General features: G+C 40.1%; 2 protein-coding genes across 4 annotated transcripts; one reads left to right on the top strand and one right to left on the bottom strand.

Annotated features, from left to right (window-relative positions):
* The first annotated feature begins 437 nt into the window (after positions 1 to 437).
* Positions 438 to 2427, top strand: LOC102799056 (Fc receptor-like protein 5). Of its 3 annotated transcripts, XM_087838784.1 has the most exons (6): positions 438 to 468; positions 799 to 834; positions 1107 to 1367; positions 1447 to 1692; positions 1767 to 1931; positions 2318 to 2427. In XM_087838784.1, exons 1-6 carry the CDS (start codon positions 438 to 440, stop codon positions 2425 to 2427), a joined length of 849 nt encoding a protein of 282 aa, XP_087694910.1. The 3 variants fall into 3 exon arrangements, with proteins under 3 accessions (XP_087694910.1, XP_087694911.1, XP_006800608.3); XM_087838785.1 differs by lacking the exon at positions 438 to 468 and having other exon boundaries at positions 759 to 834; positions 2348 to 2427; XM_006800545.3 differs by lacking the exon at positions 438 to 468 and having other exon boundaries at positions 759 to 834.
* Positions 2428 to 4230: 1803 nt separating this feature from the next.
* On the bottom strand, positions 4231 to 6199 carry LOC118454893 (coxsackievirus and adenovirus receptor homolog). Its single transcript, XM_087838132.1, has 3 exons — positions 6048 to 6199; positions 4852 to 5190; positions 4231 to 4448 (listed from the first exon to the last, which is right to left on the bottom strand). The coding sequence occupies exons 1-3, from the start codon at positions 6118 to 6120 to the stop codon at positions 4231 to 4233; spliced, it is 630 nt and encodes a 209-aa protein (XP_087694258.1). The 5' UTR covers positions 6121 to 6199.
* Between the last annotated feature and the right edge of the window lie 18052 nt (positions 6200 to 24251).

Raw genomic sequence — 24251 nt, 5'->3', positions numbered from 1 at the left:
AATGCGAGCTGTTTCCAAAAACCTGAAATATCATCGCTGTTTAAGATAAAAATATAAAATAAAATACATCATGATAGTTACTGATGGGATTATTTCAGATTACATTAGAGAAGTTTGTCCTCAAATCTCAAAAAAAGGTCAGTGAAGGCATCTCAGTGACGTTTTCATGTATTTAGTTCTGTCTGTGGTTTCCTGACTGACTTCAGTCCCACACCCACAGTGTGTGTTTAATGGTACCAGTGTTCCCCTTTAGGTCAGATTCTCGTCATCCTGCTGTTTAGGTTTAGCATTTTAAAACTTTATTCTTTGCTTTATTCCAGTAAAACAGAGAAACCTGTGCTTTAGCTGAAAACCACAACTCTGGCATCTTGTCACAGAGGAGGGTTTGACTTTAAGTGTCTGTGAAGTGTAAACGTGTTGATATCACCGAGAGTAGGATGAAGAACACATCTGTGCTGTGGCTGCTCTGTAAGTACACTGTAATGACTGTGTATGAAAATTTGTTGATTCTCCACCACAAACATCCAGGTTGGTGTAGAATCAGAGAGGTATTAGATCAGTTTTCATCAGAGGGACCGAGAAGAGGAAAGAGGGTCAAGAGGAACTCAACAATCTTCAAAACAACAACTAACTAAAGTAAAAGATATGGAGTAAAAATGCTTAATATACATCGAAATTTCCTCATGAGTGTGCTTGTTCTGCATCAGTGTGTAACTCACCACAGTCTGGTGGTTACCTGTTTTCTGTAATCTGGTTAAATGTCAAACTCAAATCAACCTGAGTGTCGTTTCTCTTTAGTTCTGATCTCACTGCTGAGCTGCACAACAAACCAAGGTCAGTAACCTTCTTCTGTCACAGTTTAAACCTGACATAAACGACACATAAAGTCCTTTTTTGTGCTTTGCAGTAGCGTGATGTGATAATCATCACAGTAATTTAGCACTGGGGTATGGTAATGGTTGACCTTATTATAGCTTCAGTTTCACTAAATCATCCAGTATTTGATGTTAACCAGAGACACAGATTATCTGACACTTATTGGGTGATTGTTATTGACAACAAGAGGATAATTTAGTTTGTGTACTTGATGTATATCCTCCTCAAAGCTCGTCTGACTGTGAGTCCCAGCAGCTCTCAGCTGTTTGAAGGGCAGTCTGTGTCTCTGAGCTGTGAGGAGGACGACAGCTCTGCTGGATGGACTCTGAGGAGAAACACAAGCACAGAAACCAGAGCTGAGTGTGAGGAGTGGGGAAAACCAGCTGGTTCTTCCTGTAACATCAGCGGTGTCCTCTCATGGGAAAGTGGTGTTTACTGGTGTGAGTCCAGAGAGGGTCCCATCAGTAACATGGTTAACCTGACAGTCACTGGTAAGCTGAGTGTGTGGAGTTAGTGTTGATGAAGCTGTGTGTAAATGGATGAAATGCTGTAGTTTGTCTCTGTGTTGAGGTGGATCAGTGATCCTGCAGAGTCCTGTCCTCCCTGTGATGGAGGGAGATGACGTCACTCTGCTCTGTAAAACAAAGACCACTCCCTCCAACCTCCCAGCTGCTTTCTATAAAGATGGCTCCCTCATCAGGAAGCAGCCTACAGGTCACATGACCATCCAGCATGTTTCCAGGTCTGATGAAGGCCTCTACAAGTGTGACATCAGCGGTCATGGAGAGTCTCCATCCAGCTGGATCACTGTCACAGGTGAGGAGCTTCACTCTGATTTCACCTCTTATTTCATCCACATATTAACTGAACATGTGAGATTCTCTCTGCAGGTACATCTACAACCACAAGCTCATTCTTCACCTCTACAGCCCCACCCCCAGCTTCAGCCCATCCAGATGACCTTGTGTTGAGAGTTTTCGTCTACCTGGTGGTGTTCACTCCATACTTCATCTCTACTCTCCTCGTGGTGTCTTTGTATCAACACAGAGCCAAAGGTAACAGTCTAAATTACCTTGATTACATACTGTGGTCAGTTCAATGTAAAAAAGTCTCATTGCGTGCTTTTTCTTTTCGTGCCCCATTCTTGTGGAACAACCTCCCTCAAAATATTAGGCAGCCATGCTCTGTGGAGGTTTTAAAACTAAGTTGAAGACACATCTGTTTACCCTATCTTACATGTCTTAAGTCTGTCTTTTAGTTTTTAAATTCTTACTGTTTTTAACTTGTACTGCTATTTATCCCTTTTATTTATTCATCTTTTTAGTTTCAAATAGCTGTTCAGCACTTTGTTTAAAAGCGCTTTATAAATAAAGTTGTTATTATTATTATTATTATTATTATTATTATTATTATTATTATTATTAATTACCTCATCTAACAGGAAATGATGAGCTCATCTCTAAGGTAACAGCCCCGCCCAATCAGGCTGGGCAGAGATCAGCTAAGGACTTCGATGACATCGTGGCGGTGACCACTGAGCATCACTTCTGAGCTTCAGAGACTCACAATATCAGATCACTGTGATTGAATTATATGTGAAATCATTGCTTTAAGATGGAACTAAAATGTAAGATATACACACTCTTCATTTTAGTGCAATTTAAGAGTTGTTGTGCGTTGTAGAAGTCAATGAAACTGCTATCTTTGTGAACTGTTGGGTTATGTTTATATTTCTGGTATCCTCTTGAAACTTGGTATCACGACAAAATGTGTAACGTTTAACCAGATTTATTGAAAACCTGATGAATTGGCCTCATTATTTGGCAGAGTTAACATATAAACAAGTGTGACAGCCAAAGAAAGAAACCAAAACTCCTGCCCTCCCACTTTCAGGCCACCTGATCAGACTTTCCACAAGAAGAATCAAGGACGCTTACTGAAAAAGTAAAAGTGTGATTTAAATGTTTAATATATTATTGTTGGAGCTATTTGTTCTTATTTTTTATTATTTTGAAATTAGTTAAAGTTTGTTGTTAGTTTACTTATATTTTGGGGTTTATTTACAAGTTATTTGTTGGTTAATATTTTGTTTCAATGTTTGTTTGATGTTACTTTGTTAAATTAGTCAGGAAGAGCTGTAGGGCCATTTTGTTTTCTATAAATAAAGAGACTGGTAGAGGACCAGCATGCACTGGGGTGGGCCTATGGTTTTTTAACAGAGCAGGAGAAGCAGCAGGAAATAAAAAAACATGGATCTTGTTATTGCCAAACTGGATAAATAAACCATCAAAACGCAACTTTCAAGTTTGGACAGTGGACTTCTTTTGCCTGCGTACGAAATAGTATCTCAGTGCAGCAGTGGCTTGTAGACTTTTAATTGTGGGATGTTTGGTTTGTCAAACAAAAGGAATTGCCACTACAATTATTACTATATTATAATATTATTATTATTTACATCTATTGAAAGAGTTGTTAACCAGAGACTTGACTAACAGTGTCTACATTTAGAAGCAGGTAAACAGCCACCAGTTCAGACACATGAACCGAGACCTGTCCAGCCTAAAACACTCTTAAATGTGAAATCATACATTTAAACAATATCATTATAGCTGATTAGCTTTCCTTTCATCATGATCACCTGTTTGAAACGGAATCTCTTATTCGATGATTTTCCTTCTGATTCTCTACCATGTGACCTTCACCTCGGTGTGTTTGTCACTAAGAGTCAGACTTATGAGTGAAAAATGCTTTTACTGTTTAAAAATGAGAAATGTTCTACAGATGGATGTGAACCTGTCAGGACAAGGTGGCTTAAAAGTAATGAGAAACTCTCAGTTGCTCCTAAATTTCACCAAAATGTAACTAGGTCTGAACATTTATGCCCTCCACATCCTTTTGAATATCATATGATCAAATGTTTGAATATGATTTTGCAAAGTTTTGTGGTTGTTAGCGATGCCCACTGTGTCTGATACTGAAAACATAAATGTGCCAAGAAACAGAAATTCACAAATTTAGTCAGTCATGGCACACCTTAACAACAAAACAAAACAAAACAAAACAAAAAAACATTTATTTTATGTATTTACAGCAAACGTATTTAAAAAAAGTATTAACTGGACAGAATTTTGAGTCCTGCGTGGTAGACTTGGTGTTTGTTCTTCCTGCCACATGATGCATTTCTTTCCGCCCATCGGGGACACTTGTTAGCATCATCCTCCAGCTTCATTGTGCTAACATGTTTATAATAACCTCCCCATAGCTCTGAAGCTACCAGGCACGACACAATTATTTCCCAACTTCTACAACACTTCAAACATTGGCTGCTGTTTAGTTTTGTTCAATGGACCATTTCTAACTTTCAGTGATGGCACATTGTTCCCGTTTGTAAAACCGAAGAAGAATTTGTATCCATAAATGACTAATGATGTACATTAGAACAACAAGAATAACAATGACAATAAAAAGTAACACAGCACACACAGACACATCATCTATATTTGAAGGAGACCTGTCCTCATCCCCTCTGTCCTTGTCTCTCCACATCTGTTTATCCTCTTCATCCATGACACCTGCAGAGCAGACGCAGTGTGAGGACAAATGTAACAGTTGTGTACTTATTACATTAGTATTGTCACCCTTTGAAACATGTCAGCAGCTCGTTCGGAGGCTTTGGGGCACATGAGAAGAAATAAAATCAACCAAGCTGAATTTTGTTGTATTTGTTGATATCTTTTCCCGTCTCATCACACTGAACCGAATGTGCCTGAGCTCAGCAGGAAGTGAGTTTGAAAGCACAAGAATCAGATGAGATCATCTGATGATGGCCTGCTCGTTTATGACCTAATAACCTTTTGTGTTATTAAAGGTTATGTAGGACAGCAGGTGCAGGTTTCACTGGGGACTTTGTAGCACTGTGGTACAATTAGGCTGAGTGGCTGTTAGATAAATTCCACCTCTATCAACTATCCTCACCTGAAGCTGTGATGTTGAGCGTGATGAAGCACTTAAGCTCATCGGTGCTTTTGGTGAATAAAATCCGACACTGGTATGTTCCTGCGTCACCGACGCTGAGGTTCTTTAGAGTTACAGAAACGTCTCCATCCTTCATGGACGGCGCTCTCAGCTCCACTCGGCCTTTAAAGGACTCGTGCTGGTAGTTTTCATACGAGCGCCCGTTTCGGAAGAAGAACACGTACTCGTTGGACGCAAACTCAGGTCGGCGCCACTCCAACACGGCAATCTCTGAATCTGCTGGATGGTGACACTGAAGAACGGCATCTTTTCCAGGCTCCACGTTAACCTCTGTGGGATCTAAAGAGACACTGACTGTTTAGTGTGAACGCCGGGAGTAACTAAGGGAAACAGACAAGATGCATACAAGGCAAAAATCCAGAGTTTCATACAGTTTTGAGGCACTTTGTCTCTGCAGACTTTTTAAAAATATTTTAAAGGATTTTAAAATGAATTTTTTCAACTTTTAAAATGTACAAAGCAACATTAACTTTAATTCATATTGAACACCACTGACACATCTAGCTGGCTCTTAGTAGGCGTGGCCAAAGCTCCAGATTATGAGCAATCCCAGTTAGTAACCCCGAACAGGTGAAAGTTTATTTAATGGGTTTTATTTAGAAGGCTTAAAAATAAACTAATAAACAATATTTTTTTAAGTTATTAAAAGATAAGAAAAAGAGAGTCTCATGTAATTACAGGAAGTGTTTTTGCTTTCACAGCATTCTAGCAGTTTCTGGTTTCATCTGCTTCAGACCGTCACATTAAAATGAGGTCACATGACTCAAAATGAGCCCTGCTGCCTGCACCAATCACAGACGTTATTGGATGATGACGATGATAAACTTGTGATTAAAAAACACAACACAAAAAAGCAAAAATGTGAGAATAAAATGCAAATCCGCTGCAAACTTTAAGCTGGACACCAAAGTGTAGCAATCGTCACCTCTGCCTACAGCCCACCTGACTGTAACACTGACACAGTCAAGACTTTCAAATTCTTGATTTTGTTGTACGTGTTTAGAGAGAGAGTAAAGGTGAATCAGTTAAAGAGCACAGTCACAGGGACACGAGGCTTTAATAGAAGAGTAAAGGTGAATCAGTTAAAGAGCACAGTCACAGGGACACGAGGCTTTAATAGAAGAGTAAAGTCTCACCTGTGCACACGAACAACAGAAGGCAGGCAAACAGCAGAATCCAGAAGAGCATCGCAGATGTTCCTGAACGCATCTCTCATTGCTCTACAGATCCCAGATCAGGTTGTTAACAGAGAAGCTATGAGCCTATAACACCCACAACACCCACTTCAGGTGGGTGTTTCCTTCTAGGAGATTTATGAGTGACGGACAGTCACATGACTTACAGGGATATATATATATTTTTAAATAAGATTTTCAAGGTCACATCAAGCCCTCGTGCCACAACTAAGTTTGAACTTATTTGCCAATTAAAGTCTTTTGTTGAAAGGATTCCTGAACTGACCGTTCATCACTGTTCATCGTTCAACATTAAAAAAGAAGAAATCTGTAAAACTGAAACCACTAAAGGTGATCACGTCACATGACTGTATCATGTGACGTGGTCTCGTTCACCACAGAGTAAAGCAAGTATAGATATAGAAATAATCAAAGTACTTTAGGCATTTCAAATTTTGCTATATCATTACTATTTAAATATTTAGCGACTTTAAATATTTAAATAGTGTAGATATAGAAATATTTTACTGAATGAGCATATTGTAGTTATTATGCTTTGTGGGATTTTTATAGTGTTATTTTTAGTGCTTTTTTCCCCACATGTAATTGTCAACAACAGCTCTGAGGTTTCCAGTTTCCTGTTTCTGATGAAAGTTTCCCTGCAGGGTTAATAAGACAAGTAAAGAAAGACACAAGTTTTACATAAGTGTCTGTACAGACAGTAAATATAATTTTTATTGTTCTGTTCACCTGTGTACTCTATTTGTAGTTTGATTAGGTTAATAATTTAGTAGTTTTGTAGCTGTATACATCCTGACATGTTGGCTTTATGTTTTCCATGACTGACGGCTCTGTGGTTAATCATGTGCTTCCTCTTCTGTCCTCAAGTCACTCGACAGCTCTGACAAACAGAAGCTGTCAAACTGTCACTGCGAGCCATATTTTAGACCTAGCTTCAGTCCAGACATCACTTTTCTTTTTCCGAACAGGGTTCAACACACAAATTAAGGAGAGGTTTGTTCCAAATCAATGAATTAAAAATAATTTAATAATATTTTATGATTGATCTGCAAAAGATATTCTAAACAACATTCTGTCTTTATCAATTATTTTCAGTTTTTTGTGTATGTTTGCTGCTGTGATTGAGTTTCCATCTTGTTCTCTTTCACTGTTTGACAAACAAAACATAAAACAATTATAAATATTATTTGACTACAGTATGGATGGAACGCAATGTTTTAATGATGCCAGTAAGTATAATGTTATGTATAGTTTATTGTGTGACACTATGCTGTTAACGCTACAACTGTGAGCTGGCACTTTTACGGGGTCAGTAACCTTTGGTCTCACTTTTTGTTCTTCTTTGTGCTCATAGTTTGTGGTCAGAGAGAGAGATGCAGGGGAATCCACAAAGAGCAAAAATAGCTTGACCTCAGCCACAGACTGGAAGCAGCAGGAACGTCTTTCAGCGGTTTCAGAACAAACTGTGTGAGTGTGACGTTTCAGGAAAGTTAAGGACCTGCGCCTCCTACTTACATGTGCATTATCACACCTGGTGGATATATTTAACCACGTTAATTTCCTGTAATATTAGTGCCACAGAAGAGTAGTGCAGTTTTATATATAAAAAATAGAGTGATTCCTGTGTATGTTGCACCAACCTTGCTACCTTGGTACCTCACTGTGACTCACACACACACATCCCTCCATTACTGGAGCAGTTGCAAGACTCTTTGGCCACAAAGTGATTGGTGAGTGTCATGGTGGGAACCCCGAACCAGATGGTGGACACCGGAGGTGAAGGCAGCCGTCACGCTAAAGAAGAAGAAGAAGAAGAAGAGTGTTATTGGGTTTGGTCAGCCTGTGGGTCTTTGGAGGCAACTGATGGGTACCAGCAGGCAAAAACTCACCATGCTGTAGTCACGGTGTATAGTGGGCGTGGGTTGGGTTCAAATGAGCATGACTCAATATCCAAATATAGAATAGCAATAGAAGTAAGTATGTAAACACTGTAAAGAGGAATAATATTTACTGGTGTTACATGGATTAGTATTATATCCATTCATGCTTTAAGTTATGATCTTTTTCAATAGATGTTCAGATCCTGTAAAGTGAGGAAAACCTATTACTCCACTAATAATCCTCCTTTATGCATAATGTGTTGGATTTTCTTATAAGAATTAATGGAAATGATCTCTGGGAGTAAATGCATCAGTGATACATCTCTTTATAATCATGTGGTCATTTGAAAAAAGTCTGTTAGTCTGACAGAACTCCGAGTCATGTATGTAAGTAAAGTCACCAGCTTGCAACCTTCTGTCTGCTGTGCCCAGATTAAACCATGGTCTCGTGCTGCCATCTACTGATAGTAAAGTGCAACAACAGGCTGTCCAACTCGAGTCTTCCACCACTGAAACTTTAATATCGCGTTTTATGAATGCACCGTTTTTGTATCTGATATGGAAGGAAATTCGCACTCACACATATAAACGTCAAAAAATGTCTTTTGTAATTAGTTTTTTGCAGGCGTGTTCACACCTGGTGATCTCTGGTGGTCTTACATCCAAGTCCTAACTGGATCCAACCTGCTCAGTGACGTCACACAGGATCAGGAGAGCTCAGCTCTTAAAAAAAAGCCCTGTCACACCTGTTTTAACTGACACAGAACACCACAAAAATCTAACGTCAAATATGTGTTCACATTTAATTAAAGTAATATACACTCACTGGCCACTTTATTAGGTACACCTTCCTAATATTGGGTTGGACCCTTTTTTTGCCTTCATACTGCTTTAATTGTTTATGGCAGAGATTCAACAAGGTGCTGGAAACATCTCTCTGCAATTTTTGGTCCATCACTCGGTTCCACCACGACCCAAAGCTGCTCTACTAGATTACGATTTGGTGACTCTGGAGTGTGGGCTATTTGAGTGCAGTGAACTCATTATCATGTTAAAGAAACCATATAACACTCAGGTCGGCTGTGATGTATAATACTCAGTTTGTGTGTCAAGAAAATCCTCCACACGTCACACCACAGGCTGAACTGTTGGTTATCTAAATGTTGCAGCAGAAATTAAGATAAAAGAGCGTGTGTGGATGATTCAGCATCTACAACTCAGAAGAAGATGACAGTGGAAAAGAAGGCCAGGTCAACTGGAGACAGTTGAGTGTAACAAGTGTTTGTTTGAGGTCAAATGCAGTCTGGAGGAGAGGGGATCAACAAAAGCAAATATGTGCCAAACATTAATGTAAATCTTGAAACCAGCACATTTAATCAGACTGTCGTTAGCTTTTAATGACTGACTTAGCAGCAACACACACACACACACACACACACACACACACACACACACACACACACACACACACACACACACACACACACACACACACACACACACACATAGCTACATAAATGGCTCTAAGTGCATTCATGTGTTGAATAAACAAAGATTACATGTTAATGTTTTGTCAGTACCCTTATTTTATTGTGTTACATTTCACCCCAGGATATGTTACAACTAACCCAGACTATGGGGTTAATTGTAACATTTCACTCTTTGTGTTTGAGACCATACCACGCAATGGTACGCAATCTTTAATGCAGGTACTACTATGGCTCTTACAATTTTTTTTTCTTTTATTTTAACCTATGTTAGTAACAGATTGGAATTTTGTGTTGTGAGATTTATGACTTTCATGCTTTCATAGTGGTCCCTGGGAGAGCTTGACATTTTTATCAGGTGGTCCACACTGTAAAAAGCGTGAGAAACACTGATAAGGTAAGTGTATGTGTGCTTTTGGAAAACATTTAAAGCTGCTGTACAGAATCTTTGAAACAATCTTAAAACATTTTTAGAATATAAACAAAGCATCTGCTTCTCTTTACAGCTCCTCACTCCACCAGGGCTGTTTGGCTCTTTCTGATAGTGTGCAAACGTGATGTACGTACTGCGGCAGTTATACAGCCAACTAGATGGCCCAAAAGTTGGTCGACCTATTACTGGCTGAGGTTTTAGTAGAGTTGTGGATGAACAACATAAAAATATATTATTAATTTTAATCTCCCCAATCAATTATAATGTTATGTTGGAATGTTGTTAAAGAGGGTCAAAATGTTTCAACCCAGTTTGTTTTGCAGATTCTGTATAGCCGCTTTAATATAGGGAGGACACAACTTCCTGATTGTGTGAGTAAAATCAGGTTTTTTCTCTTTGTCAGTTTAACAGTTTCTGTTTTGCCTGTCACTGTTCCCTGTCTGTTTTCTTACCTGGTTCTTCCTGACCTTGTACTTTCTCCTCACATTCCCCTCTTATATTTTAAGAGTGTGTCACACAAACAGGATATATTGTCCAAAAAAAAGGGCTATAAACGCCCCTCATTAGAAGTACATTCATGCTAAAAACGGTTAAACTGTTTTGCGTTTGAAATCTGACCAGAGTAAGACGTCGGTACCACAAACGATCTTCGTTGTGCCCCACAACCAATTTTTGGCCAATCTTCTCCCGTAATGTTGTGAACAAGTGCAAATAAGAGAGGAAACAGCTCGTGCATGCGCTAAATTGTCGTGCGCGCTTGTACCTTGAGAATGTTTCGTCTTTTAACAAAAAAAAAGCCTAAAAAAAGGGAAAAGATTATAAAGACAACACATCAAAAGAAAGGAGAGGCGGAACAAACCGGGGCCGCTGGGGTGTGACTTGTAAAAGCAGCGCCTCCTACACAGACACAGACAGGTCTCCTCTTCGATCACATCGGGTCAGTGCACACAAGAGAGGAAACGGACATTAAAGTATCTCATTACTGTCGGACGTCGATCGATCTGCCACAACTACGCAGTTTCCTTAAGTGATCTTCTACAGGAATGTCACTCGCGTGGGTTTTATATTTATTTTCAATGATCTGGACTTCACTTTCAAAGGGTAAAGAAACATAATCTGGCTGATTTATGTCTGTGTGTTTTATATTTTTTGTATGTATTTATTTTTGCAGCAGTGGCTTGAAGTTAGGCTGGATGTGAACAGTTGTCCTGGGAATCCATCCTACCAGTTGTTTCTGCGCATGCGCACAATACAAAATTAAGTGGCAAACCGTCCTGGCTTTATGAATATGAGCTACAAGTATACTCTGATGGGCAAAGTTAAGTGGCAAACCATCATACCTACTTAATTTTTGCTGGAATCACTGTGTGACAGCAGAAATGTGCGTAAACCTACGGTGGGACGTTTTGCCAAAGTAGGATGTTCTCCTCAGCGCTTCATGTGCCCACGCAGATTTCAGCTGGCGATGATGACGAACAGACCCGCCAGTTCGTCATCATCGTCGGTGACAAACGAATGTTTTCGTAATATTTGAGAAAGTTTATGAAATTCAGGAAATCTGCGTGTTTTGGTTCGTCATCATCGTCAGAAGATGACATATGACCATGAATGTTGAAAGTTTAGATTTTGTGGCCTAAGTTGGACATGAGTCGTATTTGTTTGAGTCTTTTTAGATTCAGACCTTTTTTTCAGTGTTGATTGACTGATTGAAGACGAAAACACCTGGGAGTGCATCACGTGAGGGCAGATAACGTTATTTATTTATAATATTGTGACACTTGTCTTTCTCAGACGGCTGCAGATGATGTATACCTCAGATTGTTAGTAGTAGGAGAGGCGACTTTTTTTTCACGTGTGAACTGATCACAACAATCACACATTTTCACATATTATATTGTTACTTTTGGTTTCAGCTGGAAACTGGATCATAACTGGACTCGTTTTTGTGTCTCAGTAATCACTGCGAGAGCGGTTTGATGCCACCATGTTCTCACAGGCAGGAGCTCATTCAACTCGATGTACTATGATGGCATTATTTTCTACAAAAGAATAAACTTAAGTTGCTACATTTGTTAAGCTCATCTTTATACTTTTAACTGTAACTTGTTCAAAACTCTCTGACTTGATTTAAGGAGGAAGCAGTGGATGATGTTGTGATGAGTTTTGTGGACTTGCAGTTGATCAATGTCTTACAATCAAAAGCAGTGTGGATGAAGCGACCCTTATGTGAATAATTTATTGTAATTTCCCATGACAACTTCTCCTCTCATTCTAAATAACTTAACTCTGCTGTAAATTTCCTGGCCGAATGATACGTGCATGGCTCATGAATAACAGACAGCAGTGTTGTCATAGTAACCTCTGTGCTGGCACAAAAGTCTCTTTTGGAAGTTTGACCTTAGTTTAAATCACTTTCCACAGATCTGTGTGTTTTCAGTCTCACCTGACTGTTGGATGTGTCTGTGTGTCCACTAATCACCAGAGATGGGCAGTAACGCGTTACTTGTAACGCGTTACTGTAATCTGATTACTTTTTCAAGTAACGAGTAAAGTAAGGGATTACTATTGCAAAAACGGTAATTAGATTACCGTTACTTTCCCGTAGGAACGCTGCGTTACTAAAACCGTGATTTTTTTTGCGAGAATGTCTCATGACAGTGACGTAAGCGAGTGCGACGTTCGTGACAACAGCTGTGTGCAGATCAACAATGGATCATATATCGAGTGTGGGAGAGAGTATGAGCGTGCAGCGTTTAAAGCGTGGAAGTACTGACCTTACTTTGAGTTTGATTCCATAAAAAGTGTCAAAAACATTAGTGTCCGTTGTGCGTGGGAAGAAAACTTCTTTTTACACCAAAAAAAACCCTAAACCAGCTCCGAGAGCGCAATGACGTAATGGGAAACTCACAGAGAAACTCGCGGATTCTTCCACTGACCGCTGCGGCACACCTGCACCAGGGTAAACCTCCGCCTACCCTACTCCTGCTTTACAGGTGAAAATAGAGCAACAGGACCGCTAGTCTTTGACTTTATTTATTTTCTGCTGTGTTTTACTTGCATCTATTTGAAAGACTGAGTGTAAACACACAAAAAATATTTTATTTTATGTCCTGGAATGTGCAGAAAATAGGTTTAAATGTTAAACTAATTTCTTCCAGTCAGAGAATGGTGCATATAATTAAATTTTTGCTTGATGCATAAAGTTAAAAGATTAAAACTGATAAAACAAGTTTTAAAAAGAGACTTTTCCATTTGATTACATTTTGTATGATGATTATGCAGAAAAAGTAGAATTGGGCTGAAAGATCTATCACTTTATCACCTATTCAGGCTGTAAATCGTGTTTTTAAAAAGTAACTAAGTAACTAAGTAATTAATTACTTTTGAAAATAAGTAATCAGTTAAGTAACTGGATTACTTTTTGAGGGAAGTAATCAGTAATTAGTAACTGATTACTTTTTTCAAGTAACTTGACCAACACTGCTAATCACATACGAAACACTTTGCTTCGACGTGAACGTTTTAGGGTTTTTCCCTTTAGTTTTCTTTGAGCTGAAGCACTAATGGCTGTTCTTCTGTTGTGGTTTAGATCCAGATGAGGTGATCACAGTGAAGCAGGGAGAGGACGTCACTCTCCAGTGTTGGGGTTTCGCAGATGCTCCCATCGAGCTGCTGGAGTGGAGCAGACCTGAGCTGACAGACTACGTGTGGTACTACAGAGAACAGCGATCCTATGAAAAATATCAGCATCTGTGTTACAAAGGCCGAGTGAAGCTGAGAGACCCGGAGATGAAGAATGGAGACGCTTCAGTGATTCTGAAGGAAGTCACCTTCAATGATACGGGCAGATATGAGTGTTTTGTCGGAACGAGGAGAACGAGAGACAAGCGGAGCTCCATCAGTGTCAGGGTGGAACAGGCTACTTATGATACCTCGGGTGGAGGAAACACTGAGAGAGAAAACAGGGATGTTGGAGGGAACATGGAGAGAGAAAAGTGGCGTGTTGGACAGATAGCAGCCATAGTGATTTTAGTGTTTGTAGCAACTGCATTGATTTTACTGTTTGGGGTGGTTGTAGCTGTGGGGGTAGAGCAGGTTCCCTACTAATGGGAGGGTTGGCTCCAGTCTGCATCCTAAATATTTTTAGGGAAGATACTTAGCTCAAGTTGCTCTCAGATGCAGTCATTGGAGTCTAAATGTTAGACAGAAAGCTCTTACACAGAAAAAGTGCTGGTGTGAATGTTTGAATGAGGCAAGTTGTGTAGAAAAGCGTTACATAAGAACCAGTTTACTGTTTACTGATTAGTGTCGTCTCTGTTGCTTCTAACACAAAGATCAGAGACAAACAAACCCGTGAAGATCTCCTGCAGAGCGATGAAGCTGCAAACGAGCTGCACTGAAATGTCACCTGATTCTTGAGTCTGCTGTTACTGTTACAGTTTGAGTTGATGGTTTAGTCCCCAAAGAAAAATGAATATAGTGAAAAACATAACTACAACACAGCTAAAATGCAATTATATTTATTAAACTGTAACTCTGAGTAATTTTAATAACTAATATTTTTGGAAAAATGTTTGAGGTGCTGCAAAATATTTCTTTTTTTTCTAAAAGTGTTTATTTGGTGCCAAACAGCTGTATGTAGCTAAAATGCATTTTTTTTTAAAATTAAAATAAATAAATATTTCTTTTAAAAACAAATGTTTTGTAGACACATTTGAGCTGCTGCAAAAACAGCTAATGTGGCTCATGTTTTTTCCTCTTTGTTAATAATGGTACAAACACTATGTGCTGTATTTGTCACTGAACACTTTACAACTCGATGAGATAAAATATTTTCTAAGAAGTTAATATATTTACAAGTGTTTTATACTGTTGTTCACTGATGAGGACCATCTTCCCCTGGTCTGTGAACAAATGCTGTTTGCTGTTTATTCCTGATGTCTTTACAACATTTTTTTAAACTCCTGCACAGTTGGCACAATGTACCTATATCTTTGTTTTACATGTACAAGCAGTGTTGTGGAGTAACGGAATACATGTACCGCCGTTACGTATTTAAAATACAAAATATGAGTAACTGTATTCCGTTACAGTTACCATTTAAAAAGGTGGTATTTAGAATACAGTTACTTTGTTGAAATAAATGGATTACACGGCGGTACTTCCCTGTTTCATATTGTGGCGGGTCAGGACTGTTTGGGTTTTGTTTGACAGCTACGTTCTGTTGTTCCAGGCGGCAGCGTTACGGTTGCCATGGTTACAGGGTGACGCTCTCTCTCTGCGTGTTTCCTGGGTGAGAGAGGCATTTCAAATCCATAGAAACTGAGTTGTTACATTTAAAGTCATGTTCATATTTGAAGCATTTGGAATAAAAGAAAACATGATTTACAGACATGACATAAACATTTTTTAATGGCTCAACCAGTACAGGTCATAGAAAGTCCCTGTCATACAGTGGAAACTGTTACTCAGCCTTCATTCAATCACTGCGTCCTAGCTGACTGACAAGATTCATATCCTGGGCTGACTCAGAAGCAGAGCTGTTAAACTTGTATGTGTCACATGAGCGTAACTTTTAACTGTATTGTGTCCTCCTGTTCTTTGTTCAGAGTTTAGTTGTTTCTCCTGTGTTTAACATGGCTTCTCCCATTAGTTTGTGTTGTGTGATGGAGTACACAGGTTAATTTGAAGGTCAGACTGCAGACCGACATCCTGAACAGCAGTGATCTAATTCGTCGTGTTTGAGCGCCATCTGGTGGTGACTCTGGTAATTGTAAAAGGATGACGTGACTTCTCATGAGCATTGTAGTGTGGCTGATGGATATTAAGCTGACCTTCTCTCCTCATCTGTCTTTAGACCTTTTTTTTTTCACCGATTGAGGAGCAGAGCAGAGCTGCAGGTGAAAGGCCTGACATGTCCAAAGGTAAAAGGGATGAGAATATATTTCAAAGGACCTAATCTGTGAGACCTTCAGTTCTTATCTCCTTTAGCCTGTTGAGAGAGGCGTGGTCCTCTAGTTGGTTGGAGGGTACCTGCACGTGGAGATAATCCCTGACCTCATTCTCATGTGATTACCCTTATTAGCCTTTGTGTACTTATAGCTTCAGTCTTCCTTTTTCGCTTGTTGTGTCTTACTGTTTCCTCAGTGCCTTTTGGTGTTTGTGTCCTCGACATCAAATTTGTTTACTTCCCTTTTAAATGTTCATTCTGATGGTTTTTATCAGCCTTAAATAAACTGCTGGTTTACTGTCCCTGCACTCTGCTTCTATGGGTCTTCGTCTAAGCTACACTCCACATTATCACACTGTAGATTGTAGATCTTCAAAATGAAGTGTACTGTTTGAGATTTGATGTTCTGTTTGTAAGCCTCACAAGGTTATCCACTGCTGCTCATTACATGTTTTTCATGGATGTTTGGTTAAGTAATGAGCTCCCAAACAATGTGTCAGAGCGGTGGTTTGTGCTTCTACATTAAATCCTGGTGCACATGTCTGATAGTGTGCGCACTTACTGCTCTGATGTAGATAGATAATTGTGTTGTTGATTATCCAGTGCAGACCCATCTTCTGTAGTTTATGTAGCACCAGATGAAAATGCTGAAACTGCCACGAAAGACTTCACTGACGCCATCAGCAAACTGCAAAGACTCTATCCAGAGGCCTTTGCTCTTGTTGGGTTTTAATTACTGCAGTGTTTGATCTATGCTTCTATCAGAATGTTTGTAGTTTGCACTAAAAACTGACCGTCAGGTCGCAGCAAACATTAAAAACACATGCATAGATTTCAGTTTCTAATGATTTATGTTGTAGGCACCTGTCAGTCACAACTACTCATGCTGTCCTCGGTGCACGCCTTCGTTTCTTCCTCTGTGAAAAGTTTGGGTGTCATCCTCGATAGTACTCTATCTTTCAATTCACACATTAATAATGCCACTCGGTCTGCATATTTTCAATTGTGCAACATTAATCAGCTCCGTCCTTTTCTCACTCCACATGCCACTGCCATTCTTGTCCATAGCCTTGTTACTTCCCGGATCGATTACTGTCATTCACTTATTTTTTGGTCTTACTCAAAATCCATCCACAAGCTCCAAGGCGTCCAGAACTCTGCTGCTCGTATCATCACAAGGACTCCTGCTATCCACCACATCAATACTGTCCTGCAGCAGCTTCATTGGCTCCTGGTCAAATATTGTATCAATTTCAAAATACTCGTGTATACATTTAAGGCTATTCATCATCTCTCTCCTCCATGTGTCTCTGACCTGGTTCAGATCACCAGCCCATCTTGGTGTCTTAGATCCTCTTCTTCTCTTTCTCTCTCTGTCCCCTCTACCCGTCTTGCCACCAAGGGGATCGTAGCTCAACAGTTGCTCAATAGTTGGCAGTTCGTCTTATAATCAGAAGATTAGGTTCGAGCCCCGGCTTGGACAGTCTCGGACGTTGTGTCCTTGGGCAAGACACTTCCCCCGTTGCCTACTGGTGGTGGTCAGAGGGCCCGGTGGCGCCAGTGTCCGGCAGCCTCGCCTCTGTCAGTGTGCTCCAGGGAAGCTCTGGCTACAATGTAGCTGCCATCATGAATGTTTGTGTGTATGGGTGGATGACTGGTTGTGTAAAGCGCTTTGGGGTCCTTACGGTCCAATTAAAGCGCTATACAAATACAGGTCATTTACCATTTAGCATGGGGAGCAGGGCTTTCAGCTGCCCTGCTCCACGACTCTGGAATTCCCGACCTCCTGATTTAAGAAATATCTCTTCCTTCTCTCTCTTTAAGTCCCAACTCAAAACTTGTTCAAAATAGCTTATCCTACATAACCTCTCCACTCTGCTATTTTAAATTTGTTTTATGTCTTATGCTTGAAAATGTGTAAACTGCTTGCTTTTATGTTGCTTTTATTATTCTGCTGTGTACAGTGTCCTTGAGTGTTCTGAAAGGTGCTTTCAAATAAAATGTATTATTATTATCATTAAATATTTAGTCTGCATTGAAAAAAGGAGACAGGGAGGCAAAACGGCTCAATTAAAGGGTTTTATTAATGTTTCTATTATTAATTAACTTAAATGAGACAGGCAACCCATTATCACCTTATAGAGAAAGAAAACAAAACTCAGGAATTGGTCAAGTCCACCACCATCATCCCGGTGCAAAGAAATCCTCAGTGTCCTGCCTTAATGAGTACTGTCCCATCACCCTGACCCCCATCATCACGAAGTGCTTCATGAAACTTGTCTTGCCACATGTGACATGTGCCACCAGATCACTGGATCTGCTGCAGTTTGCATACCGGCTGAACAGGTCGACTGAGGATGCTATTTCCACTGCTCTTCACCTCTCCCTCTCCCACCTGGACAAGAAAGACACCTATGTCAGAATGCTGTTCATAGACTTTAGCTCAGCACTCAACACCATTATCCCCCAAAAACTATTTGACAAACTCATCAGAACATCTCTCTCTCTCTCTTACAGGACATCTTTCACAAGCGCTGCATCAGCAAGGCTTCCTGCTGATGCAGCCTCCTCCCTCACACCTCTCACGTGGACTCTTTCTTTACTTTTTTCTCCTTCCATCTGGCAGACGCTATCGCAGCATCTGGGCCCGATCCTCCAGACTGCAAAATGCCCCCACCCCCCCACCCCCCCCCCCCCCCAAAAAAAAATAAATAAAAAATAAAATAAATAAAATAAAATAAAGACACATCAGAGCACTTGGGCAAATATTGTGTGGGAGACATCCACACATTATTTAAAATGAGTTACTCCATCTCCCCCATGACTTCTTATAAGAATAAAGGGGAAATGATCTTTGGGAGTAAATGCATCAGTGATGCATCTGTTTATAATCATGTGGTCATTTGAAAAAAGTCTGTTAGTCTGACAGAGCACTGGGTCAGCATTGTATGTAGGTAAAGTCACCAGCTTGCAACGTTCTGTCTGCTGTGTCGACCATAGTCTCGTGCTCCCATCTACTGACACTTAAGTGCAACAACAGGCTCTCCAACTCTAATCTTCCACCACTGAAACTTCTATATCACTCGTTTTATGAATGTGGAGCAGCTGTTTTGTATCTGATATGGAGGGAAATTCACACAAACATACTGAAAATAAAAAGGCCTGGTTCCTTGTCTTTGAACTGCAGGGGAGAAAAAGACGAGAGGTGTCAGGTGTGTTAGGTAGGTGATGAGTGAAGAACAGGAACCAGCTTCACTGTGAATCATGACCTGTTTCCTGATTCTCGCTGAAAACCTTTTCAACCCTCAGCTAAATCTATCTACTGTGGCCTGAACTGGTTTAATGTTGCCACACGGATTTTCAGAGTGGCCACAAAGTGACTTTCACTCTCGCTTTCATTACTTTCGTTGTAACACTTGTTTTAAAGCACTCAGGGTAACACAGCGGTGGCCAGCCAGCTGGGGCCGTAGGTTCTTGACAGCTTCCTCCCACAGTTGGAAAAATCCACGCGTTAGGTAAACTGGTGAGTCTAAACTGGTGTTGATGGTTTTCTGTCCAACTGGCAACCTGTCCAACCTGTCCAGGGTGTCTGTAGTCTTCTGGCACCTGGGATAAACTCAACTCCAACCTTGACCTCGAATTTAATAAGTGGAAGTGTGCAGGGTTAAATCTCACCAGCAGGAGGCGCTATTGCTTTGTCTGTTCATAGGTTGCATTGCGATAGCTAGTAGCGGCTAGGCAGAGTCAGAAGCAGGAAATATTTCTCACATGTGCGCTTGTGATGGTTGAAGAGTCATGAATGAACCCAACTCCATCCTTATTTATGACTTTGTGGAAAACGCTGCCTGGGAGTATTTTGAGCTTTTGACATGTTTATTATTTTTTTGGTACTTTACATACAATTGTGATTTTTAGGGAAGTTAATTTTAAGAAACAGGCTACTATGTAACTTCAGGTCTCATTGCACCTTGTTTTCTACCCCTAAGCTGTAAAACATTCATGAGGGATTGTTGTCGACACTCAAGTTTGTGATAACTTGAGAAGGAAGTGGAATTTAAAATTAATACCATAGGTGTAGCTAGTAAAAATCTCAGACAAGTTTGAATCTCAGTGACCTTGACCTCAAGGGGTCAGAGGTAGGGATGGGTAACGGTATCCGGTGCCATCATGGCACCGGTTCTGACATAAACGGTAGTAACCAGACCTAAAAGCAGCGCACATTTCAGTGCTTTATTTCCTGAGATGTCATACACTTTGGATTCCAGCCAATCATTTTACCTTTGCAAGCGTAGTAGGCGGGCCCAGGTACGTACGTTCTTTTAGAGCAGATCTACAGATTAAAAATGCCCAAGGCGAAGCGGTCAAAAGTCTGGCTGTACTTCACAGCAAAAGATGCAAACTCAGCAGCCTGCAACAAGTGCTTTAAGGTGATACTGTGCAAAGGAGGTAACACCTCAAATCTGATGAAACACCTGGCGATGCATAGCAGATAAATGCGCCATATTTGATAGCTTGCTGCGAGACCTCACACCGTGCACATCTACTGCAGGTGTAGCCGTAGCCCTGCCAGTGTAGCAGAAATGATGAGGATGATGATGGCAGCAGCAGCCGTTCTTCTCTGCGTGAGTAGCTTAATGTTGTTCGTGTGTAATTTACGTTGAGTAGGCTAACCACGTTATTACATTAATGCATGTAAGGTGAACTAGCAAACATCATCATAGCTACATGCGGCTGTCTTCTTGTTTGATGGCAGATACTCCCTTCACCCTGGCCAAAAAGGCTAAAATGACCAAAGAAAAAGTGGAAAACAGCTAAACATGAGAGGTTTTTGGATAAAGTTTGTGTTTTTTTTCCCCCATTTTTTAAGCACTGCTTCCAGCCAAGAGTGATACCATAAATCCCCTATAGCTGCAGAAAAGGCTAACATTGTTGTCTTTTTACAAAAAAACAGCTGAACATGAGAGGTTTTTGGACAAAGTTTGTGTTCTTTATTCTTTAAGCACTGGTTCAGCACCGTTTAAGCACCGGCACGTTTCAAAAGTACCGGTTTGGTACTGGTATCGGATAAAACCTAAACGATACCCATCCCTAGTCAGAGGTCAAGTTTTCTGACAACTTTGTGAATGCACTGACTCGAGAAGGAAGTCTCCTCAGATTTTAGAAATTGAACCACAGGTGTAGCTACTAAAATTCTCAGACAAGTATAAATTTAAGGGATATCAACCTCGAGGTCGGAGGTCAAATTAAAAAAAAAATCCTGTCAATGGGATAACTTGAGAATAAGGTGACGTAGGATATTGAAATTGATACCATAAGTGCGTCGAGTCTGAGACTGAGGTATATGTTTCCTGATGTCTGTTAGTTTTACTTTGCATTTTGAAGGGCTGTCTTAATAAAGTAGACAGCACACCTGTCACTGGTCAGAGAGCTGTCTGTCTGCTTAGCTGTGCTTCACACAGTAGTAGCAGAACAGGAGGAAAGTGGATAGATGCACGTATCTTGGCATTGTTGGAAGTTGATATTTTACTAATAAACCAGTTCAATAAATGTACAATCATAAGAGTATATACCTGAAGCAAGGACATGACTAATAAAATGGATTGCTGTAGTAGTTTAGAGACTTATTCCTCATGACGAACGGAAAACAAGACAGAACATCTTCAACTGGTCTTTTCACTCGCTAACGAGGGAAGTTTTGGTCAGAACCAGCTCTTGGAGCTCCTCAACTAGGTGTGTGTGTGTGTGTCATGGCCGTGCGTTTGTGTGACCTCCTGATTACAACTGTTTCTAACAACATCCTGGCCATAAAGGGGGTAATCTCCCCCACACCCAATATATGGTTCAATTCCTGTATTGGTTCACCATACACAACACAGTGAAACCATAAAAAGGGAAGTTTACCAAACATCAAACAAACCTTCACATGGGATGTGCTTGTGATAAAACACTACAGCCTCCCCCCAGAACCTCGAGATGCTGGGGAGGGGTACAAAGGAATGCCTTTGAACACAGAGTTTGAAACAATGTAGAGGTGGTAAGCATAAAAATGACAACATTTAACAATTCACTTTAACATGGATGAAAACAGGAAGAGTGAATTCTTACTCTTGATTTAACCTGCTAGTCTTGCTCATCGAGGGACAAACGGTTATAGAGGACACACTCGAGGCTTCAACTCACCTGCAGGTGTAACTTTCAGCTTGGTTTCCTGCTTCATCTCAGATCTCTGGCTGTGATTTGTTTCATATGAGATGTGGCACTCATATGTTCCAGTGTCGTTAACGGTGACGTTGTTGAGAATGATGGACATTTTTCCACTTTTCATGTTTGGGTCTCCCAGCTCCACTCAACCTTTGAAAGATTCATGCTGGTATGTTTTGTAAGGATGATCTTCCCGGTAAAAGAAGCCATAATCGTCTGCTTTCAGGTCACTCTTGGTCCATGCTACCCGTAAGATGTTCCCTTCATGGGAACCCTGACAATCGAGAGTTGCATCCTCTCCAACCTCCACTTCTTTCTCGTCTAAAAGAAAAGAAAAGAATCCAGAAATACTGCACACCCCAAATTATAGTTGGATTCGTGTTGTTGGTTAGTGCATTACAATCATTCTGGACAGGCTCATATTTGCTACTTACAACCAGCACACTGTCATAGCCCCATTTTTCCATAATCCTGAACCTCATTTAAGTAAAACTTTGGGAAGATTTTGGAAATCTGCCAGTAGAAATGATTAAAGGATGTACAAGGAGGTACACCTTTAATGTCTGCACATCCTCTACGGAGAAAAAAACAGTGATTAAGAGGGACAGCCTAATTGAAAGTGTATTTATATTTCAGTTTGATGTGATATATATTGGGACATTTATATATAAGAACTATTTTGTGATAGTTTGTATTATTGAATATTGCAATTTACCTTGTTTGTTATTTTCTTATTTATTGGAGGAACTGTGCTCACATACTTCCCTCTGGGATTAATAAACTATTCTGATTTCTCTGAATCTCATTTATGCTCCAGATCAGTTTGCAGATGGTGAAAGAACAGTAAGGTGGTTTAAACAATTACTTAAGTCTTTGAAATGTTCACATTTTACACTCAAGCTCACACAAAACATGTGCAAGGTATGAAAACCAGCTTGGCTGCACTTCACTGTCTGGTGCGATCCATGTTCACAACCAGCAGCAAAAAGAGACACTGATTGTTGCAACTCGCCTGCTAAACCCTGGGTTGTTCCCTCTTGTCTGTGTGTTTTATATGTGTAAAGCAACCAATATAACCTTTGTTTGTTTGTACTCACTTGTTTGTATGGAATATTTTATGTGTTGTAACTTTTGCTGCCATGATGGCAGGTCTGTCTTGGAAATGTGATCTTAGCCTCAGTGACACTTTCACCTGGATAAATAAAAGATAAATAATCCCAGAGTGGAAGAAAAAGAATGAAATGGCTTTAGTGGACGTGGAATTCTGTGAAAACTTTGTAACAGAGCTGTGAACGCTCCCGCCTCAAACACACCTCAGCTTCCAGCAGGGCCGTTCAGGGACATTTACAGGAAACTCGATCATATTTGCTTTGCAATAACTTTACTATCAAAAGGTAAACAAAGACGAAGTGGGTCACTACAAGAAGTCGAGTCACTCGGTTTGTGTGTTAGTTTTGCTTTATTTATTTTTTCTGCTGATTTATTCTTATTTATTTTCACGTTTATTTATTGCCATGTTAGTAGAAGTTGCAAGATGTGGCCAATTGTTGGTCTCTGGTTGCCTGAGCTTTAAGCTGGAGATAACAGACCTTTCACTATGTTGTAAATTTCAATAAGATTACGTTACCATTCGTGCCAAATTGGCATCAGTATCACCTTCAGACAACAACACGTCCGGCCCATGCCTAGAAATGGGCATCTTGCGATATGTGTGTTTGGATTTTCGTTTTGTAATTAACTACGTCGTGTTTTTCACTGATGATTGAGATGACTGTCTTCTCAGTCTGTCCACACTCTTGTAGGCGATTGGAAAAAATCTTGTGAGGGCAGATAACTTTATTTATTTACTTATAATTTTTGACACTTCCCTTTCTCAGACTGCTGAAGATGATTTATACCTCAGATTCTTAGTAGGACAGAGAGGCGGAGGGGAAGGATAGGAACAGGATGTGCTTACAAAACTGTTTGAGTTTGTTTTTTACTCATTTTACTCATTGTACTCTAGTACAATGGCAATAAAGGGCTATTCTATTCAATTCCATGAGGTGAAGCAAAAAGATCCACACACGTGGATCATTGTTATTACTGTAGAGTCTTTACCTTACAATTTAAAGTGCTTTGAGGCCACTTTGTTGTGGTTTTGTGATATATAAATGAAACTGACTTTAATTGTTTGGCTTCTATGTTTCTGTG

This window comes from Neolamprologus brichardi, chromosome 3 (assembly GCF_056152115.1).
Source record: "Neolamprologus brichardi isolate AB-2024 chromosome 3, ASM5615211v1, whole genome shotgun sequence".
Lineage (NCBI taxonomy): Eukaryota > Metazoa > Chordata > Actinopteri > Cichliformes > Cichlidae > Neolamprologus > Neolamprologus brichardi.
This window is presented reverse-complemented; position numbering and strand designations above follow the sequence as displayed.

Coding starts and splice junctions, on each gene's coding strand:
- LOC102799056 (XM_006800545.3), top strand. CDS start 759: ATGTCAAACTCAAATCAACCTGAGTGTCGTTTCTCTTTAGTTCTGATC. Junction 835..1,106: donor GAGCTGCACAACAAACCAAG/GTCAGTAACCTT, acceptor TCCTCCTCAAAG/CTCGTCTGACTGTGAGTCCC. Junction 1,693..1,766: donor CAGCTGGATCACTGTCACAG/GTGAGGAGCTTC, acceptor TTCTCTCTGCAG/GTACATCTACAACCACAAGC.
- LOC118454893 (XM_087838132.1), bottom strand. CDS start 6,120: ATGCGTTCAGGAACATCTGCGATGCTCTTCTGGATTCTGCTGTTTGCC. Junction 5,191..6,047: donor TCTGTTGTTCGTGTGCACAG/GTGAGACTTTAC, acceptor GTGTCTCTTTAG/ATCCCACAGAGGTTAACGTG. Junction 4,449..4,851: donor GCTCAACATCACAGCTTCAG/GTGAGGATAGTT, acceptor TCTGCTCTGCAG/GTGTCATGGATGAAGAGGAT.